The 25992-nt window shown below is 38.9% G+C and overlaps 3 protein-coding genes across 3 annotated transcripts; 1 reads left to right on the top strand and 2 right to left on the bottom strand.

The window, feature by feature from the left end:
• Positions 1-329: 329 nt before the first annotated feature.
• Positions 330-8131, bottom strand: LOC119789056 (TBC1 domain family member 10A-like). Its single transcript, XM_038293815.1, has 9 exons — positions 7959-8131; positions 4535-4634; positions 4340-4447; positions 3954-4060; positions 3400-3514; positions 3187-3252; positions 2568-2757; positions 1039-1193; positions 330-953 (listed from the first exon to the last, which is right to left on the bottom strand). The coding sequence occupies exons 1-9, from the start codon at positions 8129-8131 to the stop codon at positions 570-572; spliced, it is 1398 nt and encodes a 465-aa protein (XP_038149743.1). The 3' UTR covers positions 330-569.
• A 4253-nt stretch (positions 8132-12384) lies between these two features.
• On the bottom strand, positions 12385-18654 carry LOC119788983 (protein phosphatase PTC7 homolog). Its single transcript, XM_038293708.1, has 6 exons — positions 18119-18654; positions 16185-16364; positions 15239-15437; positions 14341-14464; positions 14127-14256; positions 12385-14035 (listed from the first exon to the last, which is right to left on the bottom strand). Exons 1-6 carry the CDS (start codon positions 18318-18320, stop codon positions 13977-13979), a joined length of 894 nt encoding a protein of 297 aa, XP_038149636.1. The 5' UTR covers positions 18321-18654; the 3' UTR covers positions 12385-13976.
• A 3458-nt stretch (positions 18655-22112) lies between these two features.
• Positions 22113-25455, top strand: prnpb (prion protein b). The gene has a single exon (XM_038293777.1). The coding sequence runs from the start codon at positions 22147-22149 to the stop codon at positions 23425-23427; it is 1281 nt and encodes a 426-aa protein (XP_038149705.1). The 5' UTR covers positions 22113-22146; the 3' UTR covers positions 23428-25455.
• Positions 25456-25992: the final 537 nt, after the last annotated feature.

Here is a 25992-nt window from a genome sequence, read left to right as displayed (position 1 = left end):
ACATGTCTGCCAAATTCCAGAAAACTACCTGAGATTTAAACGATTTTTAGAAGTTTACTGGATGAATCTAGGGAGCAGCATGACAGAAATTAAGAAAGTAAACAGTTGACAGCAACATGTAAGGAAGCCAGGGCGTAGTAAGTATGCTTTATTGTTTTGGTCTATATCTTTCCGAGTCCATCTCACCAGTGCTGCGCCATGTTTATGGAATGTAAACAGGGTTGTTTCGGCTTGTTAGATCAGACTTTGTTGGCGCGGTGTGTTCAATGGTGTCACGTAATTTAGCGGGTCAACCCGGTTCTGGTGATCCCTCAGTACACCACTCTGTCAAACCTGTCAGTGAGCTGTCCCCACTGCCAATAAAAGACGATTGTTCCGCAGTTTAAACGCGTTTTTCTGCTAGTAGGAAAGGGGTTTTAGAGGAATCTATTAAGAGACTTGAAAGAGAGGACTAAACTTTCTTCTGCTGCAAAGCTCGGTTTATTGTAGCTTTAAAATCTGATGAGTGCTGGTGTTCAAACAGAACCGTTTGAAATGATTAATGTTATAAATTGGTGAAAACCTCGCCTTTAAAGATACGTGTCCAGATCGTCGCTGCTCAGACTCTCTTTGGACCCCTGGATGGTCAAGGATTGAAGGGCGGGGGAGGGATCACCGGGATTAACGGTCTCAGTAGGGAGGACAGCTGTATGCCCGTTTTCCTTTGTAGTCTTTGTCTTGCCATTTGCTTCTGACACCACATCTGTTTTTGATTCTAAAGGAGACTCTACAATGATGGTCGGTCTCTGTCTCAGCTCCTGTCGGCTTGGTGGCTCTGCAGCCATGATGGCCTTAGCGCCGTGCATCCTGGGAGGGGACTTGCAGTTTAGATCTCCGTGAGTCTCCTTCCAGCGCCGGAGCTGAGCTTGGTGTTCCTTCTCAATGTCCTTCTCAGACACTGGTAGCTCTATGATCTGAAACATGCAGATGAAGGAAGTGTTTCAGCTTCAGAAAGAGTGCAATGAAACAAGTGAAAAAACTACCACAGATTTCCCTTACCTCCTGCACCAGAAAGCTTTCGCGCATGTACTGTGGGCTGATCTTTTTCAGCAGTTCCATTGTTTCATATAACCCTTGGCAGGACTTCAATTTTTCTTGTGTTCCCAACATGCATTTTAGGAGAACCAGGCCGACTCTGAAGAGGATCTTCACTCCTGAGAGCACAGAACCAATCAGAACATGCAGCTGACACCAGTATGGGATAAAAACAAGTAAGAGATCTCTGTATATGTAGGTATGGAAACATATAACTTAACATATAACATAGAATGACAATTTAGATAGATTATGCATTAAAAAAAGGAAAAGGAAAATAATATTGCAGGAGGAAGATTCAACTACAGTTATTTTAGAAAGTTATTTAGAAGTTAAGAAAGGAAACTGAATTTCTTATAACACTTAGGAAAATGTCTGTCGTTCATTAAAACTGCATAAAATTTAGAGAGACCTACAGTTTTAATAGATAACGGGAAGGGTGAGCGTTGTGCAGCAGGGAGGTCTTATCCTCTATGAGCTGGCAGTGTTTTGGAAATTCCAGAGCAAATTCAAGGGTTTGGGGAGCTAGCGTTCTCTAGATCTAATGCTAGCTTTTTGGCTTGACAACCTGTTTTATAATAAGATGCAGAAAACTATTTAAAATATCAAATGGGAAGGATGGATACAGAATCTTCCTGCTGTTTTTATTGCATGCTTATAAAGAAAAAATAAATCAACCATATAGTTGGCTATACACTGATGAGGCCTGTTATTATTTGTATTAAACTGTTTATTTCTCTTTTTTCCCCTAAGGTTATTAAATTATTTTATGTATTCCTTTATTTTACAGCAATCCCTCATTTACATGTAGAATAAAACAAAAATAAATATATTCTTCAAACTGAGAGGAAATATCAGCTTAAAAACATCTAAAAAGGAGAATTCCCAGGGTCTAACAGTAGCTTTTCTTTGGAGCATAGTTCTTTTTAATCAATGTGTTTATAGAGCACATGTACATTTTGGTTCAGATTATTTTATTTTAAGGCGACTGTAACAAGTCACCAGGTTAAAATGCTTAAGTACAGCTGCTGAATCTACAGATGAACAGATATAAAAATATGATCATATAATCAAAATGATCCATCTTCTAAAATATACAAAGACTTCATTCACATTCTAATTTTTTTTCATTTGCAGCAAAAATTTAGTATTTTTTCCTGTATATCTAAAGAAATGGGAAAAATAGGTTTCTCTTTTAATGGGACAATGTTTTTTTCAGGGATGGGGTTGGATGGACAAAAATATTGGAGTCGAGGAAAACAATCTAAAACCAATAACGTTTAGAGAACACTAAAGTCAAATATGTTAAATTTCACAAGCTATGAATGTGACTTTAGTCAGTTTTTGATTTGTTTGATAATTGACATTTGTTGCTTATACAAACCAATGCTCAGAGGGAGTGGCAGCAAATGGGACATAATTACTCCCAGGAAAACAGAGCATTAAAGTTCTTTCATTTTAAACAAAAGGGATCATTTCCAGAAGCTGCTCACCCTCACAGAGGAACATGTCCCACACGCGCAGCACAGAGGACCAGGGCAGAGTCCGAGAAAAGGCACACATGAACCACTCCGTCATATAGAGGATGGGCTCCAGTTTATGTTTCTTTAAGTGGCGGTGAGCCGGAGCCGACACCCGCCGCAGCAGAGCGTTCAGGATCTCCCCATCCAGCTGGATCGCCTCCTGTGGAGAAGACGGGGAACGGCAGTGAGCCAGTGAACAGAAAAGGGTTCTCTGTCTTCACCTAATCTGATTGTCTGCTTATCCCGTCCTTGGCCCAGTCACCACCTTGAGTTATTGGGTTGTTAGCTTATCAGTATCCACACAGAGACACTCGCTTGACAAGTCTTGCACCACGTCTTAAACCTGTACCAGCCAGCAGTAAGACAGTTGCTCTGAATTGGAAGCATTTAGCGGACAAGCTCTGGAAAAACCTTTAATATATCTAAAACCTCTAAAAACGTTTGATTTTAGTACAAGACTAAATATTCCTGCTAATAGGCGGACACCTCTTTGTTGATCATTAGATCTCAGCTAGGCAATGATTGACAAGCTGAGCATGGGACAATCAGGTGACACCCTGCTGCTCCCCCAAGTGGTTTGAAGACATACTAGTCCTGTGCTGTAGTATCCAGGAAGGTATTTTTCACAGATCTGGACAAGAACCCAAAAGGCATCCTAAAAAAGAAAAAAAGAATTTATAGTTATGTTTTAATCAAAGCAAACATTTTAAGCAGATTCATGCTGGTTCATAATGTATAGACATAATGCATTAAAACAAACAAAATGATCTGAAGATGACATAGAAGAGCAGAACATGCTGACCTCAGCTGGCATGTGCATCAGGAGAACAGCAGCAACAGGAGCCTGAGCCTGACAATAACCTTCATCTGGTCGATGGAGAGTGTACGCTTTCAGGACGCGAAACAGATCCTGCTGCCTGCATAAAACAAGACAAGTTCTTTGCAAGCTTTGTTCATCCTTCGATACTTCTAAATAGGATTTTTTTTCTGCTATGAGACATCTAGGATCCACAGAAAACATGTGGCAAAAGAAAAACATGGTGGTGGCAACAACATGATGTGGGAAGGCTTTTCTACAGACAAGATAGTGAAGCTGCTGAGTCAATAGGAACACGGACAAAGCTAAACCCAACTTCCAAAAGTGAGATCCTAAACACCCACCTACGATTCAATCAAAAAAAGAAACTATGGCAAGACTTGAAAATTAAATCAAACAACTTTTAACACAATGAGCTCCTACTTTACAATGGTCAGTCATGTGAAACTTTAAAAAAAAAACCCATAAGATTTGAAAATGTTCCAGGGGTATGAAGACTTGTAGGTTGCACAGAATTTATACAAAGGATAGTTACTTACCCATGGCCTCCTCTGGCTGCAAACATTTCGTGAAAAGGAAACTGTCGATGAAGATCCCTCTCAATGACGTCAACCCATTTAGGATCTCCTGGTTGGTTGTCCAGTTCCTAAAATATATCCACTCGCTCAGCTGTTGCAACATTTACCCTGCTACATTTATAAACAAGCTCAAATGTGCCCCTATAAAAAATAAAGGAGATTATGATGATTGCAGCAAATCCAAACATTAAGCTTAAACGTGAGGAGCTGCTGCAGTTTCTCATGATATTGACTTTTCCAGCTGACATGGCAACCAGTAAGCTGGCCCTGTGTGAAGCAAACTGATGTGGATACTGCCCAGATGATTAATAAATGTTGTAAAAGAGGAGCATAAATCTCCTACTGACCTCAAACCTTCCCTTATTTTGCTCCCTTTTTACTTTGGCCCCTGTGAGGTAGAGCCAGGCTCGGCCTCGCAAGGAAGGAGGGATCCCCTTCTGACAGCGCTCCTTCACCTTTTATCCAATGAAAACACATTAAATCAGTGCAATGAAACTACTAAGCAAGAATTTATTTTAATCTCTGTGCTTTCTGCAGCAGACCTTGCTGTGTTTTTTAGACATCCACTTGTCCCAACTGTTCAGCATCTCCAGCCATTTAGCTTCGCGTTGCCTCAACACCGCAATGGGGACTTCTTCTGCACTGAGGAGACAGAAAACACAGAAACAGTGTTCAGACAAATGGGTAAAAGCTTCACTGTCGTCTCCAGCTGATTCACGAGGAGAATCCCGTCAGCAGAGCGGGAGCGCTTCCTCTAACATGCAGGAAGCCAGCGTCAGGGAAAGCCATTGGGGTGAAGTGGAGGGAAAACAGGAAGCTGATGGGAACCTTTCCTCCAATTCAGCTCATCGGCCTTAGACACAACGGCATCTCCTTTTTGCAGCAGTACAAACACAAAAATGCACGTTCATTAAAAAACACATGGATCTAATTAGAATTTTTTTAAACTCCTGAAGAGCATGGATGGCCTTTTTTTATTTATTAATTTACCCATTGTTTTTCCACAGAAGACACATTTCCCTGACATAAGGTTAAAATTCAAGAACTTGTACTACTGTCTAGCATGGTGGTGGTAGCATAGTGCTGCGGGGGTGTCACTGCTTGTTCATTGCACAAAATTAATGGAAGATGTAGTAAGAGGAGGACTGCCTCCTCAGCTTGTAAAATCGTATTTTTAAAGCCCCGATTTAAACTCTATCTAGATTTTATAGACCAGGTGTAAAAGACTGTTGCATGGAAACCAACCAATACAAATATTTCAGCCATTCTTACAATATACATGATCAAACTCTTTGGTCCTGTCAAAAAAAAGTACTGAATATTGTGATGCCGATTAAATCCCAAAGTGGGTTTATTCTTGATCGTTTTCTAACTTCAGGTCAATATCTAGTTTATAAGCAAATTTCCAAGCCATGTTTTTATGATGGTGGATGCCATAAACCAGTTTTGATAGAAAGCAAGACGAGGAAACTCTTATCTTGTCTGAAATGTTCTTGCAAGAATGTCAGGATAAAAGTTTCATGCAAAAAACATGAAAACTGAAAGCTGAAGAGGGCTCCCACTAGTTTGCATGAACACTAAGGGAGAAATCAACCAAACAAGCAAATCAAAGGGAAATACTCCGCCCTGAGTTATTATCCTCTATTGTTTGAGCATAAAGAGGGAGGATCTTTCACGATGTTCAGTCTAAATATAGATTTAATCATATTTCCTGTGCTTTCTTAAGGCGGTATGAAAAAAATGTGTCCTCCTTCCATTTTCTATTCAATAACAGAAGTTTATTTAAATAAATAAAATAATAGGAGTAATTGCCTACTATTTTAAAAAATGAAAATGCTTTCAAATTTTTTTATTTCTTAACAAATATGTTGATAAATGATTAAATGCTGCATGAGTGTTTAGACAAGTGGAAGATCACAAGTCAATTCAGTATCAATATACATTCAGGCATGCTGTGTGTCTCTAAAAACATTTGTGAAAGAATGGGTCACTTATCTGAGTTAAGTGACAGAGTTTTGATACTAAACTCACTGTCAAGCAATAGTGGTATTTTAATGCAGTGGAGGTGATTGGGATCCAAAGCAAGTCACCAGTAAAGTGGGAAACCCTGTTAAATCCCAGATCTGGGTCAGGGAATGGGGAGTGTTTGTGCAGTGGAGTATACAGAATAGCCTGCAGATCTCCAACATGTGGAACCTGGGTTATGTTAAGAACTAAGCATTGCTGAATGATTTTCCATGGACAAGCAGCTTTAACCAAACCTGACTATAAAAGTGACTGCGAACTATCAGCTGGCTGTAAAGCAGACTGCTCAACAATCCTATGATGTTTGGGTTTACATTTCCAAGGAGTATGGGCCGCACCTGACTGCACTCTGCTAACTAGAAAGACAGTGCAAAGGGACTCAATGTGTTTGTGATATCCCAAACACATCCTGCTTTAAATGGTCTAGACTAGGGGGTGAGTATCGGTATGTGTTTTGCGATACGATGTGTGTCACGATACTTGTGTCCCAATACGACATCACCATAATATTGCAATATCACTATATACTGCGATATTTTACCCAGCTATCAAAATGAAATGTATAGATAAAAAAGCAAGTTCTGTATATGTTCATCAGTAATTGTGTTGTTTGGGGTTTGAGTCAGCCAACATCTTCTACTGTGACTGCCTCAATTATAGAAATGGTGCAACGTCGCTGTGCAGGGTGAGCCAATGTTCCCTCATCCCTCAAAATCGATTTTTCCCCACAGCCCTAGTCTAAAACCAACCTAAAACAAGTCGGCCAATCACGTATTGGTATTATGTTTAAGACGGCACATTTAGGATTTAGAAATTCCAGAATTTCTGAAGATAGAATGGGAGGCAGATCTTTTAGTTATCAGACTCCTCTCCTATGGAACCAAATACCAGTTTTAGTCCTTGAGGCAGACACCCTGTCTACTTTTAAGGTTAGGCTTAAAACTTTCCTTTTAGATAAAGCTTATAGTTAGAGATAGCTCCGGTTATCCTGCGCTATCTCTATAGTTATGCTGCTATAGGCTTAGACTTCTGGAGGACATAGGGACCCCCATTTCATCAGTCTATCTCTATTCTCCCGCTCTGCAGAATCTGTTAGTTTAATCTCTAACATTACGCTCTCTCTGCTTTTTCTCATAGTAGCTTCACCTCGTCTGTTCCTGTTTGGCTGTGACTCCATCCTGGAGAGAAATATAGGCTGTTCTTCCTGCCATCAACACCTTTGTTTATAGATGTTGGAGATCGGCCTGTTTTCCAGTGTATCCCTGTTTCTCTGACTGTGACTGGCTGGATGTGCACTCTTCATCCTCTAACATGGGAGCTGGCTAAGAGCTCGTCTGGCTGGCTGTGTGTTTCCTGGACGGGGCCGCCTTTTACAGCTGCTTTTTGTATCTCTGCTTCTGTCTCCTTGAATCCCAGTTGGCCTCAGCAGATGGCTGCCCACACTGAGCCTGGTTCTGCTGGAGGTTTCTTCCTGTTAAAAGGGAGTTTTTCCTCTCCACTGTCGCTACAAGCATGCTTAGTGTGAGGGATTGCATCAGAGTCAATGAGTCGATGAAATCAACTGTATTTCCTTTCATAGAAAACTTTGAATCAATTTGACTGTATGATCTGATGAACTGTAAAGTGCCTTGAGATGACGTGTGTTTGAATTGGCGTTATAGAAATAAACTAAAATGAATTAAATCAATATGGCTGCCAGGTTGCCCTTTTTTTCTTTAGGAGCTGGTTTTTATGTTCCAGTTAAATGGAGTTTAACTTTTGTAAGGACCAAATGTTTGGTCACCTTTCTGTTTGAACATGAAGCTAACAAAGGAAGGGATATAATAGCACTGATGATTGAAAAGGTCCATATTTAATCCTTACATTAGATTGAATCCTTTTGTCGATATTGGTCTTCTTTATTTAAGATTTAGCTGTAAATCCTAAAGAAACGGTACTTACAGTTCCTGCTGAGTTCCTCCACTGAAGCCATACTTGTCCACCTGCCTGTCTTCGGGGATGGAGCCGTTTACCTCCGGGTCCATTCCATTTGATTCACCCTTCCCTTTGCTATCCGTCAGCTTCTCTGTGTTGTCATGGAGTTCCAGTCCATTTCCCTGCTCCGTTTTTGCCATTTAGGCGGCATTTAACTAGGAAGTGATCTAAAAACTCAGATAAGTTTAAAGCTCTCCATTCAGGTTCCAACTGCTCTGGCTAACTGCTACGGGACGCAGCTAGCTTAAATACTAGCATACCAACGACAACACAAAAACGTTTGAAGATATATATATATATATATTTAAAGCGGCTATTTGGTCCAAAATGGAAGATAATTGCAACAAAAATCAACCCCCGATTGATTCAAATCCAACCACCAAAAAAAATAATTTAGCTCGGTTATAAATGCTAACTCTAAAGTTATGCTAATGTCACAGAACCCTCAGCTGACACTTTCCTACTGAGAAGTACTTCTGTCAGCAAGAATGCAGCTTAGCTCAGGGCTACAAGGAAGAGAAACTGGCAGCCAGGATCAGGGGCAGGTTCGCAAACAAAACATCCATGGCATCCCGTGTTCCCGACTGCCACCTACTGGTGAAGCAAGTGTATGGCAGCTTACTGTCTGGATCTGATTTGCACCAGTAATTTCCTTCATATTACTGAAAAATAGTTTTTTATTTGGCAATCGTTTCCCTGAAAAACACTGTATTTACAGCAATACACTGCAAATAATAAAATATACGTATTTCAAAAATATTAAGGTAATTTATCTTGATCAAGGCCAGTAGGTAAGACATTAATGGAATAAGAATGCTTTGATTTTAAATAACAAAAAAGAAACTATTATTTGAAGTAAATAATATACAATAATTTTTTAAGGACAAAAATACTTAACTTGGCAAATCATTTTATTTAGAATATCAATTTAGGTGTAAATACACTGATTTAAGGAATTGTAACATATTCAGATCAGTTTTCAATACTAGATTTCTTGTGATATGCACTGACAGCAAAGAACTGATTCATCTATTGGTCTAATTTAATGTTTCACCTTTTCAATTCACTTTTAACAATTAGAAATTAGGGTCAGCTTTAAGCTTTAGCTGAAGGGATCACAGTTTATCTGTTTAATCAGGAGTCTGAAACCCCAACATTGTGGCTCACTGAATGTAGATTTGTGTAAGTGTTTGCTATGTTTCTTTTTTCTGTGGATAACTAATAATGAAATAACCTAAATAAAAAAATAAATAACTCAGCCAAATGATCAGGAGCAAAATTCTGGTTGATCAATTTGGAACAACTTCCAGCTGCCTGAGGGTGTCACGCTCATCTGCTCATTGTTATAGAGAATAGACTAATTTATGTTTCAGTAAAGAAATGAGACCTGTATCCCAGATATTGCTGCATTTCTCTACTTTTGCAGAGACAATTTCTGGAGCATCATGACATGTGGGTATTTTGCTACAGAAGAGACTGGTAGACTAGATGGCATCTTTAAGTACCAATATTATGTGGAAATACTAAAGTAATAAGAGAAATCAAGCAAAGTTAAAGACTAAAAACAAATTTGTCTTCTTAGTGAGTTAAAGCATGCTGCTAAATTGTATAAACAGTGGCCTAAAAACACAAAAGCCGGTTTACCATAGGAAACTTGTTGGCAGATACATAAAGGGGGGTGTGAGTTATATTGCATGTCCTGAAATTTAAAAACTAATCCTACCCTGCAGCAAGGTAATGTACCTTGGTAATTGTAGCAGGCAGGACCTTTATTCAGATTTTAAGAGAGAAATTGGAAAAAACAAAAACAAAACAGCACATCCAGGAAAAAAAGAAACACTCAAATAACGCATTATATAATAAATAATCTACTGCTATTCCTACTTTGTCCTGTAAAAAGGTGAATGTGCTGAAAACAAATTCACACACACAAAAAAAAATTATCAATGGAAATCTATTAACCATTGGAGGCCTGGATTTGGAGTCGCACAAAATGAAAGTGGAAAAAGCTCTACAGGCTGAACCAACTTTGATGTAATGTCATTAAAACAGGTCAAAATGGATATTGTGCATGACTTCCATACAACAGCTGGACAAGACATGGATTAAATGATTGTTCATGCATTCCCTTTATTTTCTAAGCTGTATATAAGTTTGTCCCAGTAAAAAAATAAAGAGAACACTCAAGATTTATAATTTACCTGAAATTCATGACATTAATCACATCAGAGGCCCTCCATATATTCACAAAGAGCATAAACACAGCTTTAGAGAAAAACAACACCACATTTTTAGTATAAATACTAGATTCTTTATTTAAATATTGTACATATTTTAAAACATACCAGTATTTACATATATTAGACCTGCATTATTATACTGTAGACCTCTAGGCGCATCGTTCACACTCTTGCTAAAAAACAGACTCATACCGTCAGACTGCAGAAGCACCTTTGAGAACAGCTTAGCATCAGATAAAGACAAGGGGCAGAAGGGAAGGGTGGGGGACACTTTATATTAAAAACACTGGGGGGAAAAAGACACCAGCAGACACAAGACAAGCTTGCAATGACAGGAAAGGCCTCATGATTTACAGATCGAGCTTTTAAGGCTGTAACTGGGCTCACCTTTTATTATGTGAAAATGAGTAAAATTGTCCTGGCAGCATTAGAGAAACAAAAAAAGTGCCAGGCAGGCAACAGGAAGATATATTCAAATAACCGCTTTTGTTTTGTCATGAGATATAGGGGCCGGTTACCTCAAAACGAGATTGTTCTACTGCTCCCTCAAAAACACACAAAAAAAAACTAATTAATCTCCAATGCATAGCACATAAAAATAAATCTGCTGCAACCGCACCAGCAAAGTACCAATATCATTATCCCCAGTTGTTGCAGTGCATCTTAACGGGCAATATGGCTTTCCTTTTTTGGTTGCTTGTCTTACTTACAACTATCCAGTCACATTAAACACACAAACAAAAGTCTCAAACATGTGCAGCAACTTTTCTTCACCCACAATCCTTTAAACCCTTCCTGTTAAAGATGCTGCACACTTCTGAGCACTGCTATCCACTAGTGTTGCTGCATGAACAAAGCAGTGATGTAGAGGTGATCTTTGGTGGACATGCTTTAAAAAATGGCCTGCTGAGTTTTGGGTAGTGCATTATGTGTTGATAATAAATCCAGTGTATGCATTTATTCCCAGATTTTACAATAATACAGAGGCTGCAAAGTGAATCAGTGTTAAGAGTAAAGCACCTTACATGTTTTTACAGTGCTTTCTTTATGAGGGAAAATTCTGTAGTTTCACTTTTCACACAGCGTATGGGGATGCTGGTGTCAATTTACTAAAGAATCTATGGGTAAGTGTGATGAAATACCAGTTTCTGAGCTTGATGATTTTCTGTTAGAATAAGAAAATTAAATACGTAGGGTTCTAAAAGAACTTGATGCTTTTAGGGCTTCACGTCATACCCTCAGCATTAAATCGTCGGAATGATAAAGCCAATGGAACTACGTGTAAAAAAGGAGAAAAAAACAACATGTTTTTAAGACAAATTAAGTTACCAAAAAAAAAAAAAAAAAAAGTACTACGTAGATATGCAAGAAAAAAATAAAAACCTGCACATTTTTCCGAAAAGCTACAAAAATATTTCTGCATTTTATTTACTTCTGACCCATCATTGCAACTACAAACATTCCCAGAATTTTCACACAACTATTAACATTCAAGACTTTTCACACATCATACTCATATTTTAACATCACTCCAACCATACAGTGGACGAAAAGGGGTATGTCAAGTAGTTAGTGTATATATGTGTGTATATATATATATATATATATAAAAAATAAAACATTGACAACCTTGATGTCAGCCATCATTTTTACCAGCTAGTGTGCGGCTACAATGAAGTCGACCCCAGTAAAGCAAAAGTCCCAACTAATAGGATTCTTTCAGTATTAGAGCAAATGCCTTGCCATATTCTTTGACTTGTTGGTGTTGGAAAAACCTGTCTACCTACTGGACCAGAAGACACCCTTCTGTGTGCTCATCAGTATGTTTAAACAGCTGTCAAATGGGACCTCATGTTACAATAGGATTGCTTGTTCAAATAAGGTTATGAATGTTGTGGAACTAGACTAAATTTACCAGGGAGGGTAGGGTTGGGCCAGGGACACAAAAAAAAAAGTGGGGCGATGAAACACTATATTTTTTTAGTTTACTAAGTGAGCCACAAACCCTAGTTTGGAGACGCCTGATCTAATCAATAATAGCTATAATCTTAATATGACTGAAACTAGCCCAAGTGAAGAACCATGATATAAGTAAAAGTTTCTTGAAATTCAGTCCATTTGCCCTTAATTTGAGCAGGTAAATAAGGTATTCTCCTTTTAAGATATTATTTGCATATGATTTACTTGAAATAAAATAATGCAGTTCTTTGATTTAAATAATCTTATTCCATTCCTAAATCGTCTTGCTGACCTGCTCAAATCAAAGGAAAATATGTTTAATCTAAGATAAATTTGTTTAAGATTTTTTTAGCATTACGGTATACGTTTTTTTTAAGCAAAGGGGTCAGGAACTTTTGGCTGCCGCCTAAAAACACCAATGTTTCCTAGTTTGCACTTTCCATAGTAAATGGTAGAGGCCAGAATGTGTTTAGCAAAGTTAAGAATTTTATCAAAGGTGATCAGTAAACTAGTATTACTAGTTCTTTCTACTCATCTATTAATGTGGCAAAATGCCTTTCTAAATGGAACTACTGTGCTGAGCAGCACTTTGGCTAACTAGAAGGACCAAATCCTTAACATTTGTTAAAATGCTGAGGTTTAATTCATTGTTTTAAATCCACTAGATGAATATTTTGGCATTTATTAGTTTGGTTTCTTCACTGACAGGTACAACAAGTCTACAAGATTTGACTTTTGTGCTAAAAGTACAGCTATCTAGTAAGATTTTGTTCAGACAAATTCATGTTAGCCAGTTAAAACATATGGGTCTTCAACAACTAGTTAGATGGTAATACATATACTAGTTAGGCGTAGTCATCTATTAGTTGCAACTTTTGCATTACTAGTCCAATGAATTTGTTGGCAAAAACATGATCAATCTCAAGGACATCAAACAAAATAGACAAACTACTTGCCATAATCCTTGCAAATATATTGTTCATGACAGCAAGAGTGGAAGTGATTCAATTAAGTTGAAGATAATCATCTAGACAAAGAAATGGTTTTATGAATGAGTTTCTCACACACAAACAGCTCTGTTTCATAATTTTTCCCAGAAAAAAAAAACATTTTCTAAAAACAAAACAAAATAATATTTACAAACTATCAGGATGTGCGCATCAACAGCTCCCTCAGCTTTGTGAAAACACCCAATTAACCTTCCTTCAACATTTAAACACTTTCGCTTTACAGGTTCCTTTGACAATCCCAACCCTGAGGCACTAAAACCCAACTCTAACATCTTGCTCATCGACAATTTCCAACAAAAGCACCCTCAGGCTAAAATATGTGCTTAGTTCAAACGACATGGATGAAAAGAATCAAATAGAAGATGGACAGCAATGATAAATGTGTCAACAAATGTATCCGAATTCATGGCTTACTCCATAAAAATTTCACATTTCTTTGAACATAAGGGTTACTCTCAAGTACTCCCCCCCATCTGCTTGCTTCAAATGCCTATAGTTTGCCCGATGACGCTCTGCGAGACACTGGGAGTGATTTCAGCCCCAGCTAAGTCATGATCAACATGAATACATCCTAGCTGCCTCCCGCCTAAATGCCGCTCAAGCATAAAAAACCTGCGGAGGACAAAAAGAAAAACGAGGAATTCAGCCACGCCGTAAGGAGTGCTAGTCATGTCGGTTGGTCTGCCCCGGTCAGCCTGGAGTGCATGATGGGATGCTGCAGGTGGAAGACTCAGGCAGGCAGCAAGGAAGGATCAAAGAGCAGCACACACACACTTCTAGTCCGTATACTCAGCCACTATAGACAACAGCACCGTTATATCATCTGGTTTTCCTCCTGCAGAGACAGAAAAAAAATTAAAATCCTCCCATTTAGAGTTTAATCTTAAACATCCATAGCTTTCTTCGTCAACTTGCCCGTTACTTACCTCTTACATTCAGACCATTGTCACAGGCAAACTGTGCAAAAGGAGACATATAATTTGGATCGTAGGCAAGGTCATGAGCTTGCTTTGCGATACTCTGTGCAGTCTGCAGTACACTATCGTAGTTGGAGGTCTGGAGAAAAAAAAAATTAGAAGTGTTAAAACCCACATAGGATTCGTTGATTCGTAAAAAGTAGGATGCTTTCAAGACCCATACCTTGAGTTTTTTTAGCTCCTGTAGAATCATGTAGTCTGGCATGTTGTCAAAGAGGCCGTCTGTCGCCGTTAAGATGATGTCACCAAGCTGGACATCGAAGGATGAGCTGTCTGCAGCTTCAGGACTAGAACGAAACATCAAAGGATAAAAATAAGTCAAATTTGAAAAGAGAAGCCTGAAGACAACAGTTTTAATTACTTCCAACACTTTCCTGTATGGAGTAAAGTAGAAAAAAAAATGCTGAAGGTGATTAAAGTGCATCTGCTCCTAGAAGGCCAAACTGGACCACATAATACACAGCAAATTGTGCATTACCAAGGTTTGAACATTAAGAGTGTCATGCTGTCCCTGGAAGATGTCTGAGCGGAGTTATTGGAGCATCCAGTAAAGAGCGAGTAACTAAGCCAACTTTCACTAGTCTTCAGACTAGCTGGTAGTTAATGCATAATAAAATATAAAGAGGTATAACAAGTGTCTTGAACAGTTATTTATTTGCACTTTACAAAAAAATAAAATAAAATAATAATTAAGTGCTATGTTACTGAAAATGTTATAGGTATTTTTCTAATATCGTCATTTAGTTTTACATTTTTGGTAATATAACAACCCTAGTCTCCAACAGCTTTGTCCATCTAGAGATTAAGATTTCTGCCCTTCTTCAACATCGATCAGATCAGAAGGATCAGATTCCTAATCAATTCAGTTACACAGGTGAACCCAATGTAACGAAAGGTTACAATTGATTTTATTGGATTCTATTTTGGATCAGAGGAACATGGGTTTAAAACCAAAGCACTTATGTTCAGATCTTTGTAATAAAATGTTGTGAGCTACAAATTGCACCAAATCCATGATAGTTTGTGAGCATATTGCGAGCATTTAACAGCAATCTACTGACCTGTCACTGAGCACAACTCCCTCGGCTCCAGGAGGAGCGATTGATAGCTGGAAAGGTGTGTTGAAATAGTGCTGTTGCTCATCTGAACGATGGACCACCTCTCCGCCCCGCACCACAAGGAAGCCCGAGTCTCCAAGGTTACACGTGTGTAGCTGGTGACTCCTTCGATCCAGAACAACAATGCAGGCAGTGCTGCTTCCTATATAAACACAAGAGTAGAAATATGTAAACAGAGCATTTATAAAACAAGATTAAAGAAATCTGTTACTGTAAATGTGCCAAATGTTACTATTATCTAATGGAAGGGAAAGGAAAAATTGCAGCAGGCTATGCCCTCCTCTCCCAGATCCCACTAACCTTGGGCACAGAGGGTAGAGTACTAACCTTTTGACAGGTTCCTAAAATATAATTAGAGCCTTTTATAAATGTCACAGCAGCCACTGGATGAAATGTGACACAGCAGCCTCAAAAGAAATGTGGCCTTGGTCACACGTTTGACCCGGCCCTGCATTTAAAATCTTTACAACCACTCAGTCTTATCAGTAACAGACGGATAAATGACCCATTTAGGACCTGGCTGGGAGCAACATATGCATGTTTGTATAATAGAAAAATATTATCCCCCCCCCCCCCAAAAAAAAATTGTCAGCATAACAAACAAGCCATTTGCAATTACTTTAATTTAAGCATAAATCAACAACAGACAAAATAAATATTGACAAATACACAAGCTACACTTGAAGTTCTGCAACAAAACATCAGTAAACACTCCTTCAACATTTACTGTAGTTTCCATTTATTGTAAACATTAAGCATCCCACTTGAAAGCACTGCAACAGTCTGACTCATACTGCAGCTATTTAAGTTCAGCTCACGCCACAGATTACTGCACAACTATCCCCGGTGTACAGACTGTTCAGATGTTTCTTCTCATGTGTGTACGCACCTAGCAGAGGAACTTTGTTCTGTAACAGCTCATAATATCCAGAGGTGAGAATCCCCACCGGATTAGTGGGAGTGAAGCGTCCCTCCTTCACCAATCGCTCACAGGTTCTCATCAAGGTGGCAGAGAACTGAGATGGGTCAACGCCGTAATCCCGCCATCCACCTACACCATCTGCTACACCTAGAAATAAGAAAAGGAGATTCATTAATATGCACCCCCCCATTTAGGCTTGTTTTTTCAAACCCCCATAATTAACAATTTTAGTAAAAATGCATTTTAAAGCCCCATTGAAGCATCTCTTAGCAAGATACATTTATTTACTAATCACATTTCCACGGACAATTCCAAGTGCAGCACATAAAAGAAAAAAAGTAGAATGGAGTTGTATAAATGCCACAAATAGTTGAGGAGAATAAAACTTAATTAAAATAGGAGCTTATATATAAGAAAAGAAAAAAACTTATGGATACAAAAAATAAAAGGAAAGTTGGATTTAAAGTTAAATAAAATTTTAAGGCCAATCCTTTTCTTTATTGTCTGCATATCCCCTTATTTGTTTCACACATTGCCTTTTAAAACCCACAAACCTTAATGATTTAGAGAAAATTTGTGATTAAATAAAGTTAAAGAAAATTAGTCTGGTTTGTAATTTTCCTCCCCAAGAACAAGCGTTCAGTACACTAAAGGTTAAAGCTTTTCACCATGCAAAATAGCCAAAGCTTGTAAAAATAGGGAGTGTCTCAATGCAAAGATTTGCCACAGACTTTCTGTTAAGACTATGATCAAAACTTGAATTATCCAATCTAACACAAATAATCATTAATCTCAATCTTTCCATTGCTTTTTTGCTTTAAGGTGAGCTTCCATCCCTGTCACAGGCCCTTTTTAGCCTCTGAATTTATTTTTCTTTGATATAGTGTCAGATATTAATCCAATTATCAAATGATTAGCAAATATATATTAAAACAAGATAACTATAAAAGTTAAAGAAGAATAGCTATACATGGTACCACATTACACTACAAGCAATAATTTAACTTGACAATAACTATTCTCTCTCTCAGCAAGGATTACAAAAGAAAAACAACAAATATGCTTACACTTTAACACACTACAGCTAGAGAATTGCGATTAAACTAATTAGACTGGAGCTTGGAATTTCCCTAAAATTCACTCCTCTGTGGCTAGAACAAAGAACCAGTCTTTAACAAAGAACATATTTAGACCACATTTCCTCCACTCTTCCTTTGTCTCATGATTTAACCAGATAGAGATTAGTACACCGCAACAATAACTTCAAATCGTTAGAATAAAACATGTCAAAGTGTTGAATGAAACCACGTGGTCTGCCTGCGGAGCATTTGGTCAGTGTTACCGGTGTTATGCAGGCATGCACTTTTGGGCATACCGGTGAGGACAAAAAGCACCAAGCTAAGGCTAGCGAGCTAAGGCTAGCAATATGGCTGCCTCCACTCTCAACCATTCTGACCTCTGCAAGACATTGTAGTATTCATTCCCAATTTTCTTGATTGGGCACCTTGCAGTCATATTCAAGCGGAAAACCGTCTGTTTAAAACTTTTGATATGATTTATTCCCTTTTCCGCTTTATCGCCATGTAACCGTGTCAGTGCCTATCTGGGTGAAAGGTCATTCGGTGTTTTGAAGAACAAAATACACACAAACAGAACATAACTGCGTTCTGTTTAAAGTAGGTAGATAATATCGGATATTTGTATGCATATGTTAAACCCTGTTAATCAGATAAAATTACTTTGTCAAGCTTTTATAAAAGCGGAGGGGGGACATAAAAGAGAGGGGGTGTTTTGTTTTCATCCGTTTTGTCCGTACACGTGCGGGTTTGGATCACTGAAGGTCACCAGAGCTGTATTAATAATACAATTTATAACGGAGCTCAACGTCCGATGCACCTTACCTAAAACATCGGCGGCCCTGTGCCGCGCTATGAAGCAGGCATCATCACCGTAGCACATCCCTTTCTTCAGGATCCCTTTGCGAAAGTCTTTACCGAAGCCATAACTGGCGCTGATCAGGCTATAGTCCCGACCGTCTGTCTGAGAAAGTCCGCCAAGGACAGCCCTGGCTACCAGTCTCCCATAGGACAATACAGATAACATCCCCCGGCAAGGAGAGTTTCAGTCCCGATTAGAGCCCGAACACGCTGTTCCCTTCTTCCTCCGATCAAACCGACCACCTGTCCTCGGATCACCGGCTGTCCGTTTTATCCGTCCATTAGCCTCCAACAGGCCCCTCCGCAGTGACAATAAAGACGCCCCGGCTGTGTTCCTGCACTTTATCCCGTAGCCTGGACTATACCGCGGGTTGTTTATGTTCCCCGTGTGCCGTTCTCAGTCACTACAGTTCCTCCGCTGGGCTCTCTCCTCACCGACATGTTGCTACCGGACACAAAGCTACAAGATCACAATACGGGTGTTTACAACTGTGACGTCGCGGCAGAGCGCGTAAGGTAGCTCCTCCCACTGAGCATGCGCACAAGAAGAGAAGAAAGATGAGATCAGGAACGGGAAAGACATGCGATTCCTCGCTCAAAACTAAATGGAATAACACTAGGGGCGGAGCTAGATGGGGAGCCAGGGGTGGCCATGGCCACACTTAGCCAATCATTGGCCACCCCTACCATTTTTTCCCCCTCTAATACAGTCAGTGGCAGCAGTAATACTCTCAAAAGGAATATTCAAAACATTTAATTTTTTTTGTGGTTAATTATACTCTACTGGTAATTATACACTACTCTACTAACATTAAAGATGATAAATACAGAAATCATGCTCTTTTCAGAACTAGATTTTGTGTTTTATGGGGTAAAGAGAAAAATGTCTCTGCAAGTCATCTAGGGCCCTGTCCACACGAAGTCAAAACGAACACGAAAAGCTAATATTTTCCAGAACGTTTGTCGTAAAGACGGAGACGTAAAATAAATGTGATCGTCCACACGAATGCATGAAAACGCTGCAAAATGTATGCAAGGCCTGTAAGTGGCGCTGTCGTGCCAAAGCAAAAATAGGCGACGAAATGTTGGGCATGCGCACTAATATTTATACATGTTTTCCCTGCGGGTCCATTTTCGTGGTTCAGTCAAATTCAGGTGCTGAACTATGTCGTCGATATTGCTCTGTTCTTCCTGGAGATATTCCAGAAGAAGAAGATTCTGTTGTAAGCCCGACAGCAGGGTGAGTAGCATTAGCAGCAACCATTCAACACAGTACGCCGCCATTGTTGTTGTGATACTGTGTCGCGCATGCGTGTTTAGAGGCGACGCTATGACGCATGCGTGTAAAAAAAAAATGCGGTTAGAGCTTAAAGATGGAAACGCGAAAACGGCGTTTCAAAATCTTCCCACTCTGAAGGCTGAATAAAAAAAAGATCGTTTACAGACGCCCGAAACGCCGGCTTCGTATGGATGAGAGGCTGATTTGGTGAAAAATTTGTGCGTTTAGGCCAGGGTTCGGCTTCGTGTGGACGGGGCCTAAGAGTCTTCAGTGAAATCAAAGATACTTAATTTTAATAAAAACTTAGCAAATAATCAATTTATGTAGATATTAGTGCTTGTAAATATCAACTTTATGCAGACCGTTTATTGATACAAGTCGTAAGTAATGACAGTGATGATTGATTTATGCCCCAGAACTCAAAACTGAGTTTTATCCACTATACCTTTTATCTAGAAATTACGGATGTTTAAATATATCCGTCTTTTTGTTAGCAAACGCTGTAGGAAAGTATAGTTAGTCTTTGTTTAGAAAATATGGATGTTTTGCTTGTTAATTTTCCTGTGTAGTTTGACCGTCAGGTTCTGGTGCCGATCCACTATCAGCCACCCCTCAGTGTACATTAGTTATTGTCTGGCCACCCTTATAAAAAAATTTTGGCTACGCCTCTGAATAACACATCCTAGATCTGAATGCATTAAAGAATATAATTGAATACTTTGCTCTGCATGAAGTTGAATTTGCCATCATCTCAATCACACACAAATCATCAATGGAAATCAAATTTATTAACCAACAAAGGCCTGGATTTGGAGTATCACACAAAACTAAAGTGGTAAAACACACTACAGGTTGATCCAACTTTGATGTAATGTCCTTATAACAGGTCAAAATTAGGCTGCATATTGTGTGTGGCCTCCACGTGCCTCTGTGACCTCCCTACTACAGCTGGGCAGACTCTTAATGGGGAGGCGGATGGTCTCGTGAGGGATCTGAGGATCCCATCTCGGTACCTAATAGCTGTCATGCTACCTCTGGCGAGCACATGGAGGGCTGTGCAGCCCTCCAAAGAAATGCCATCCCACACCATTACTAACCCATTGCCAAAACAATCATGCTGAGGGATGTAGCCGGCAGCAGTGTCTCCAGACTCTGTCTCGTTGGTCACTTTTGTGACACCAACATTCAAAACATCAGCCAGAAAGCATTGGTCCCGACCTGCAGAACCACTTCTTTATTGAGTGTGTCTTGCTAATTGATAATAATTTTTATTTTTCCATTTGCACAACAGTATGTGAAATTGATTGCAAATCAATGTTTCTTCCTAATTGGACAGTTTGATTTTACAGAAGTTCGATTTTGTTGGAAGTGATATTGTGTTGTTTAAGTGTTCTTTCTTTCTTTCTTTCTTTCTTTCTTTCTTTCTTTCTTTCTTTCTTTCTTTCTTTCTTTCTTTCTTTCTTTCTTTCTTTCTTTCTTTCTTTCTTTCTTTCTTTCTTTCTTTCTTTCTTTCTTTCTTTCTTTCTTTCTTTCTTTCTTTCTTTCTTGTCCGTCCGTCCGTTTTTTTATTATTATTTATTTTTATCCGCATGACAAAACAAAAAATCCTGATTGGCATTTGGCATTTTAAAACATTCTAAATGACTTTGTTTCGAGTAAATTCTGGATGCTACCCACTCAGGACACTTGGAATACATTGGACGAGCAGTATGGAGGAATATTGACACGTTTTTGTGGACTTTTATGGACCTTTCTGTCTCGGACACCATAGACCTCCATTATTTGAATGTCAGCAGACAGCAAGAAGCCTCCCAGATCTCCAGATGCATTTGAGATATCAAAAAAGTACTCCAGAGTGTTGTTCAGCATGGGGGTGAGTAGAAAATGAAGGCTAATCATGTTTTGGGTGTACTATTCCTTTAACGTAACATGACGGTTGTCAGGACGACCGATTTTTTTATGCAATTTTCTCGGCTTTCCACCAGAATGCCTGTCAGTAATACTTTCTTTTCTGTGTGTGTGTTTGCGTGATTCACCAATGTAAATAAATATGTAAAAAAATGTCCAATGTTAATACAGATAAACGCGCAATTGAAAGGCTTTGGCCAGAGTTCAGGGTGTTCAAATCAGAGTCCCCGCCTCGTTCCAATTTCCCCGAACGGTGCACCTTCTTACGGTAAACAAGCGCACCCCGAGCGTTATAAACCCACCCTGAGACCAGACGCAACGGAGATAGGCGGAGGACAACAAACGCAGTTTTACTGAATTAGCGTCGACGGGCACACACAAGGCATCAATTGATTGTAAGTAACGGCAATAAATATAAGATGTTTTAAGCTAATCGTGTTATGTTTGTTTTCATGACTGGGAAAAAAAGCGACACCCTCATCTTTTTTTATTCATTACATGGATCGATTAATAAATTGTTATGGGTTGGTTACTCAGCGATAACACGTCTGTAGCAGCTTTGGATGATGTCGCTTATTTGCGTGTGTTTTTTTTTTTAATGGAACAAAAGCCTCGAAATTACTGCCGATGATCAGCTCTGAGGTGAAACTGAGATGCTGTCTCTAGCAGGCCTCTAGTTAACAATAGGTATAAGACAAATCTGTTTATAGTTCTTTGTCTGGTAGAAAAATGAAGCAAAAATATGGCAATCAATATTTACTTTGTAATTTCCATTTGTTTTGTTCTTCTTCCATTTAAGGCTACAATGGGGCGGGTGTTAGAAGTTGCACTTTTGTCCCTGTTTGTTATGTCGCTTTTGAACCCTGACTCAACCTGGGCCAAAAGGGGCAGCAGCTTTGGAAAGAAATCGACGCCATCCAACCGTGGGACTCAATCAAAGCCACCGAGCTCTCAACCCGGGAACTACCCGCGACAGCCTCAGGCTCCCAACCGCAACCCCAATCCATATCCCGCTGGAGGGAGTTACCCATACCCTGGAAAGCAGAATCCACCGAGCAATCCGGGTGCAGGGGGCAACCCAAATCCTGCAGGTGGATACCCTGCAGGAGGATATCCAAATCAACCAGGGAGAGGGAATTATCCTGCTGGAGGCAACCCCGCTGCAGGTGGATACCCTGCAGGAGGATATCCAAATCAACCAGGGAGAGGGAATTATCCTGCTGGAGGCTACCCTGCAGGCGGTGGATACCCCAACCAAAATCCAGGCAGGGGAGGGTATCCTAATCAGTATCCTGCAGCTGGGGGATATCCGGTGGCAGGTGGCTATCCTAACCAATACCCAGCCAGAGGAGGTGGTTATCAGTACCCTGGAGCAGGTGGCTACCCGGGTGGCTATGGCGGTGGAGCGGTTGGTGGTTACCCTAACTGGAACCCAAATAACAAAATCCTTAGCCCACGGTTTGGTGGAGGAGCATATGGATATGGTGGCCAAGGCATGGGAGGATCTCCTTTCTCTCGTTCTGTGCAGGGTATGGGAATTCAACCTAAGTCGACAAATTTCGCCAAAAAAGCCATGGTGGCAGCAGGTGTTGGCGCCATAGCTGGTATGGCCGTCGGTTATGGGCTAGGGCGCTTCCCTCGACCCCATTTTTCCTTCCGCAACCCCGAGGAAGAATACTATTACAACAACTACATGTATAAGAAATATGGGACCAAGTCAACGGATGAAAAAGACTATGGGCGTGACTATGTCATCAAGCCTCCTCCACGAGCTCAAAGCTATGAGGCCTTCATGGATGGCTGCATGAATCGCACTGACCTCCTCAAAGACTCTTCCAAAAGTGGAGCAAATGATGAGGATAACGACACCGTCAGCATTGAGGAAATTGGTTACCCAGCTCTGATCGACCAAGTTAAGACCCGGCGTTGTGTGGAGGAGTACATGAAGTACTCTGCAAAGTTTATGGAAAAACGAAAGCCTGAACAACAATCTCAGCCAAATCATTGCAGTCCTATGAGCTATGGAGTGATGCAGCTTTTCTCCTCCAGCCTCATGCTTCTGTCCAGCATCCTGTTGCTGCAGTGAGGAAGAAGAGTATGATTCCTTTCTGCCATGTCCTAACTAGATTTCCCCTGCTTCCATTATGGCTGTAACAGCATGTCATGTCCATCTAATCTCACGGTATTAACCATCGCTGCACATTCTTACATGCTTTGATTAACATTTCAGCAGAACATTGTAATCTGGATTAAGTTCATGTTGCAAATGATGCAGAGTTCTTCAGATTATATGTTGATTTATTGCACCTTTTTTTTGCTGATTTAAAATATATATATTTATTTATAATCCTTAATGCATAGTAAAGAGCAAAGCTACTGATGGAAGTGAATGTCTAAATTATTTACAATAAGATAGTGGCCCTGTAGATTATTTTGCAAGATCATTTTGAGCAAATGGATTTGTAAGAATTTAGTATGATGCCTAAATTGTGTCATTAGTCCATTATTATGTGATCCTCAAGAGGAATCATCCCCTTAGACACACTATATTCACTCTATATAGCTGTTGACTCTTCCCTCATCACTTCCCTTTCAACAGTTAACTCTTACATAAGCTTATGTTTGGGGAAAAAGAAGGTCACAGCTGGTGGAAAAAAATAATAGTAATGCTGGTATTTAGGTTGGAAACACTTGATTTTCCTCTTGGTCTTAACATTTTCCTCTCCAAAACCAAATCAGTGCTCAAAGTTGGGTTTCTTTTCTTTTCTTTTTTTTCTAATATATTTTTTTGGAATAGCAAAATTAAATTAAATTTTTTGCTGAGAGGTTAGAAAGTAAAACAATTGTGATTAAATAAAAAAATTCTGCTATTTTATTAATATAAGAACTTGATAATAATAATGACTGTTTAGGATGGAAAGTGGAAAAAAAAATCTGTTTGATTGTGATTATTTCAATCTAAAGGAATTAAAGTGGCATAAATTTGACAAAAAAAAACCCTAACAAATTTCTCATCAGTGCATCTTTAGTAATTATCTGCAAAATCAAAAATGATTAATTGACATAGAATTATTAATTTATATACTTCCTGTGCTGCTTTGAACTTCACTCCCAACATAATGCACTCTGGAGAAAATTACAAACATTTAATTTAAATAAATCAGAAAGCTTTTTATCTGAGATTTATCTGATAAAAAGCTTTCTGATGTGTGATTTTCTGTTATTTCCTGTATTTTGAGGCTTTGGATGAAGAAGCATCCGTCTGTGATGATGCAATGCTTTCCACAGCTTTTGCAAATGCTCTGTGCGTTTGTTGTTAGTGATGCTGGATGCTTTTAACCTGCACATTGAAAATATTGCTAATGGTATAGTAATCGCCACATGTAGTTCCTAATCTACTTGTGTATCTTTAGGGAGGAGTTGTTGACACTGATGCTGAGAAAGTTGTACAATATACTGAGCATGTGTTTTTAGTTTTACAGTCATTGTTGACTTTCATTTATTGCAGCTTACTTTATTGTAAGAAACTTCAATATAATTCTCTGTTTGGCCTTGTTCTTGTTCAAATATCGCTGTAAATGCATGTTTTTTTTCAGCATATTCACCTGTCAGTCCTTTATAGCTTTGTGAGGGATTTCTTTGTTTTGGTAAATATCTCAGTAAGTCATCCTGTCTTCAGGATGAATTAAAAATGCTGATTTATGGTAAATAAAATGATTTGATTTTTACTTTCTAAAAAAAACAAAAAACCTTTTGGTTTCTGTTTCTATTAGATTGTAAGGATTCCTGAATGTGCATTTTAAATGTTTCTACTCATTGTGTCTTTTTACATTAATTCAATTCATTCACAGAATAAAATAAACATGGTTGATTTTATCTGGTTTCTTGACAGGATTTCTTTGTTAGAGCAAGTAGACTTTCTCTGTAGAATATCTGCAAAGTGCACTTATTTCCCTTCAGAATTGGATATTCTTTATTGAAGTTTAATAAATGTTAATATATGTTAGGATTTATTTTCATATCATTTTACATCAGTTGTGACTCTATCCGATTTCTATTATGGTTTGTTATGGATGTTGATGTGTTTAATAAATGTAATTTGTCTAAGGCCAAAGTCAAATCCTTATTCTGAATTCTTCAATATTCTAACAAATGAAAGTCACCCTTGTTGATAGGAAACCGAGTCTATGTGTCCAATGAACTAAAATGTGACTTAAAATGTAGACACTTTTGGTTGTTTTAAACTCTGGACATTTAAAAATATATATTTACTGTAGAAAAAAATTCAGTCAAGTTTACAAATCATAATAATTATAAATCAGCACAGATCTTCTTTAGCTACTTTTGTCGTTTTGGGATTTGTATAACATAGAGAAAGTAATTGCTTTTAAATAATACATGGATGTCCATTAGCTGGTGGTTTATAAACACTGGAAGACCGCTTTTACTTTCCTGCTGTTATTGTGCAGAATATCATTAATTTTAATGAAGTTAGCTATTTGATTAATCAAAAAATGCTATGTGAGATGAGATAATGAAACTGCAAAAAGCAAGAAACATCAAAATTCTTTGTTTAGAGCTTTACTTATTTTTTACAAGTCACAGCGCACAATAAGCAGCGACTAGATTAAATGTCTCTGATCCAGGCTGC

Source organism: Cyprinodon tularosa, unplaced genomic scaffold, assembly GCF_016077235.1.
Source record: "Cyprinodon tularosa strain WSP-4 unplaced genomic scaffold, ASM1607723v1 ctg33, whole genome shotgun sequence".
NCBI classification, from domain to species: Eukaryota; Metazoa; Chordata; class Actinopteri; order Cyprinodontiformes; family Cyprinodontidae; genus Cyprinodon; species Cyprinodon tularosa.
This window is presented reverse-complemented; position numbering and strand designations above follow the sequence as displayed.

Coding starts and splice junctions, on each gene's coding strand:
- LOC119789056 (XM_038293815.1), bottom strand. CDS start 8,131: ATGGCAAAAACGGAGCAGGGAAATGGACTGGAACTCCATGACAACACA. Junction 4,448..4,534: donor TGTCTAAAAAACACAGCAAG/GTCTGCTGCAGA, acceptor ATTGGATAAAAG/GTGAAGGAGCGCTGTCAGAA. Junction 3,253..3,399: donor TGATGCACATGCCAGCTGAG/GTCAGCATGTTC, acceptor TTTCTTTTTTAG/GATGCCTTTTGGGTTCTTGT.
- prnpb (XM_038293777.1), top strand. CDS start 22,147: ATGGGGCGGGTGTTAGAAGTTGCACTTTTGTCCCTGTTTGTTATGTCG.
- LOC119788983 (XM_038293708.1), bottom strand. CDS start 18,320: ATGTTATCTGTATTGTCCTATGGGAGACTGGTAGCCAGGGCTGTCCTT. Junction 16,365..18,118: donor CAGGGCCGCCGATGTTTTAG/GTAAGGTGCATC, acceptor TCTTATTTCTAG/GTGTAGCAGATGGTGTAGGT. Junction 14,036..14,126: donor CAATGGTCTGAATGTAAGAG/GTAAGTAACGGG, acceptor CTGTCTCTGCAG/GAGGAAAACCAGATGATATA.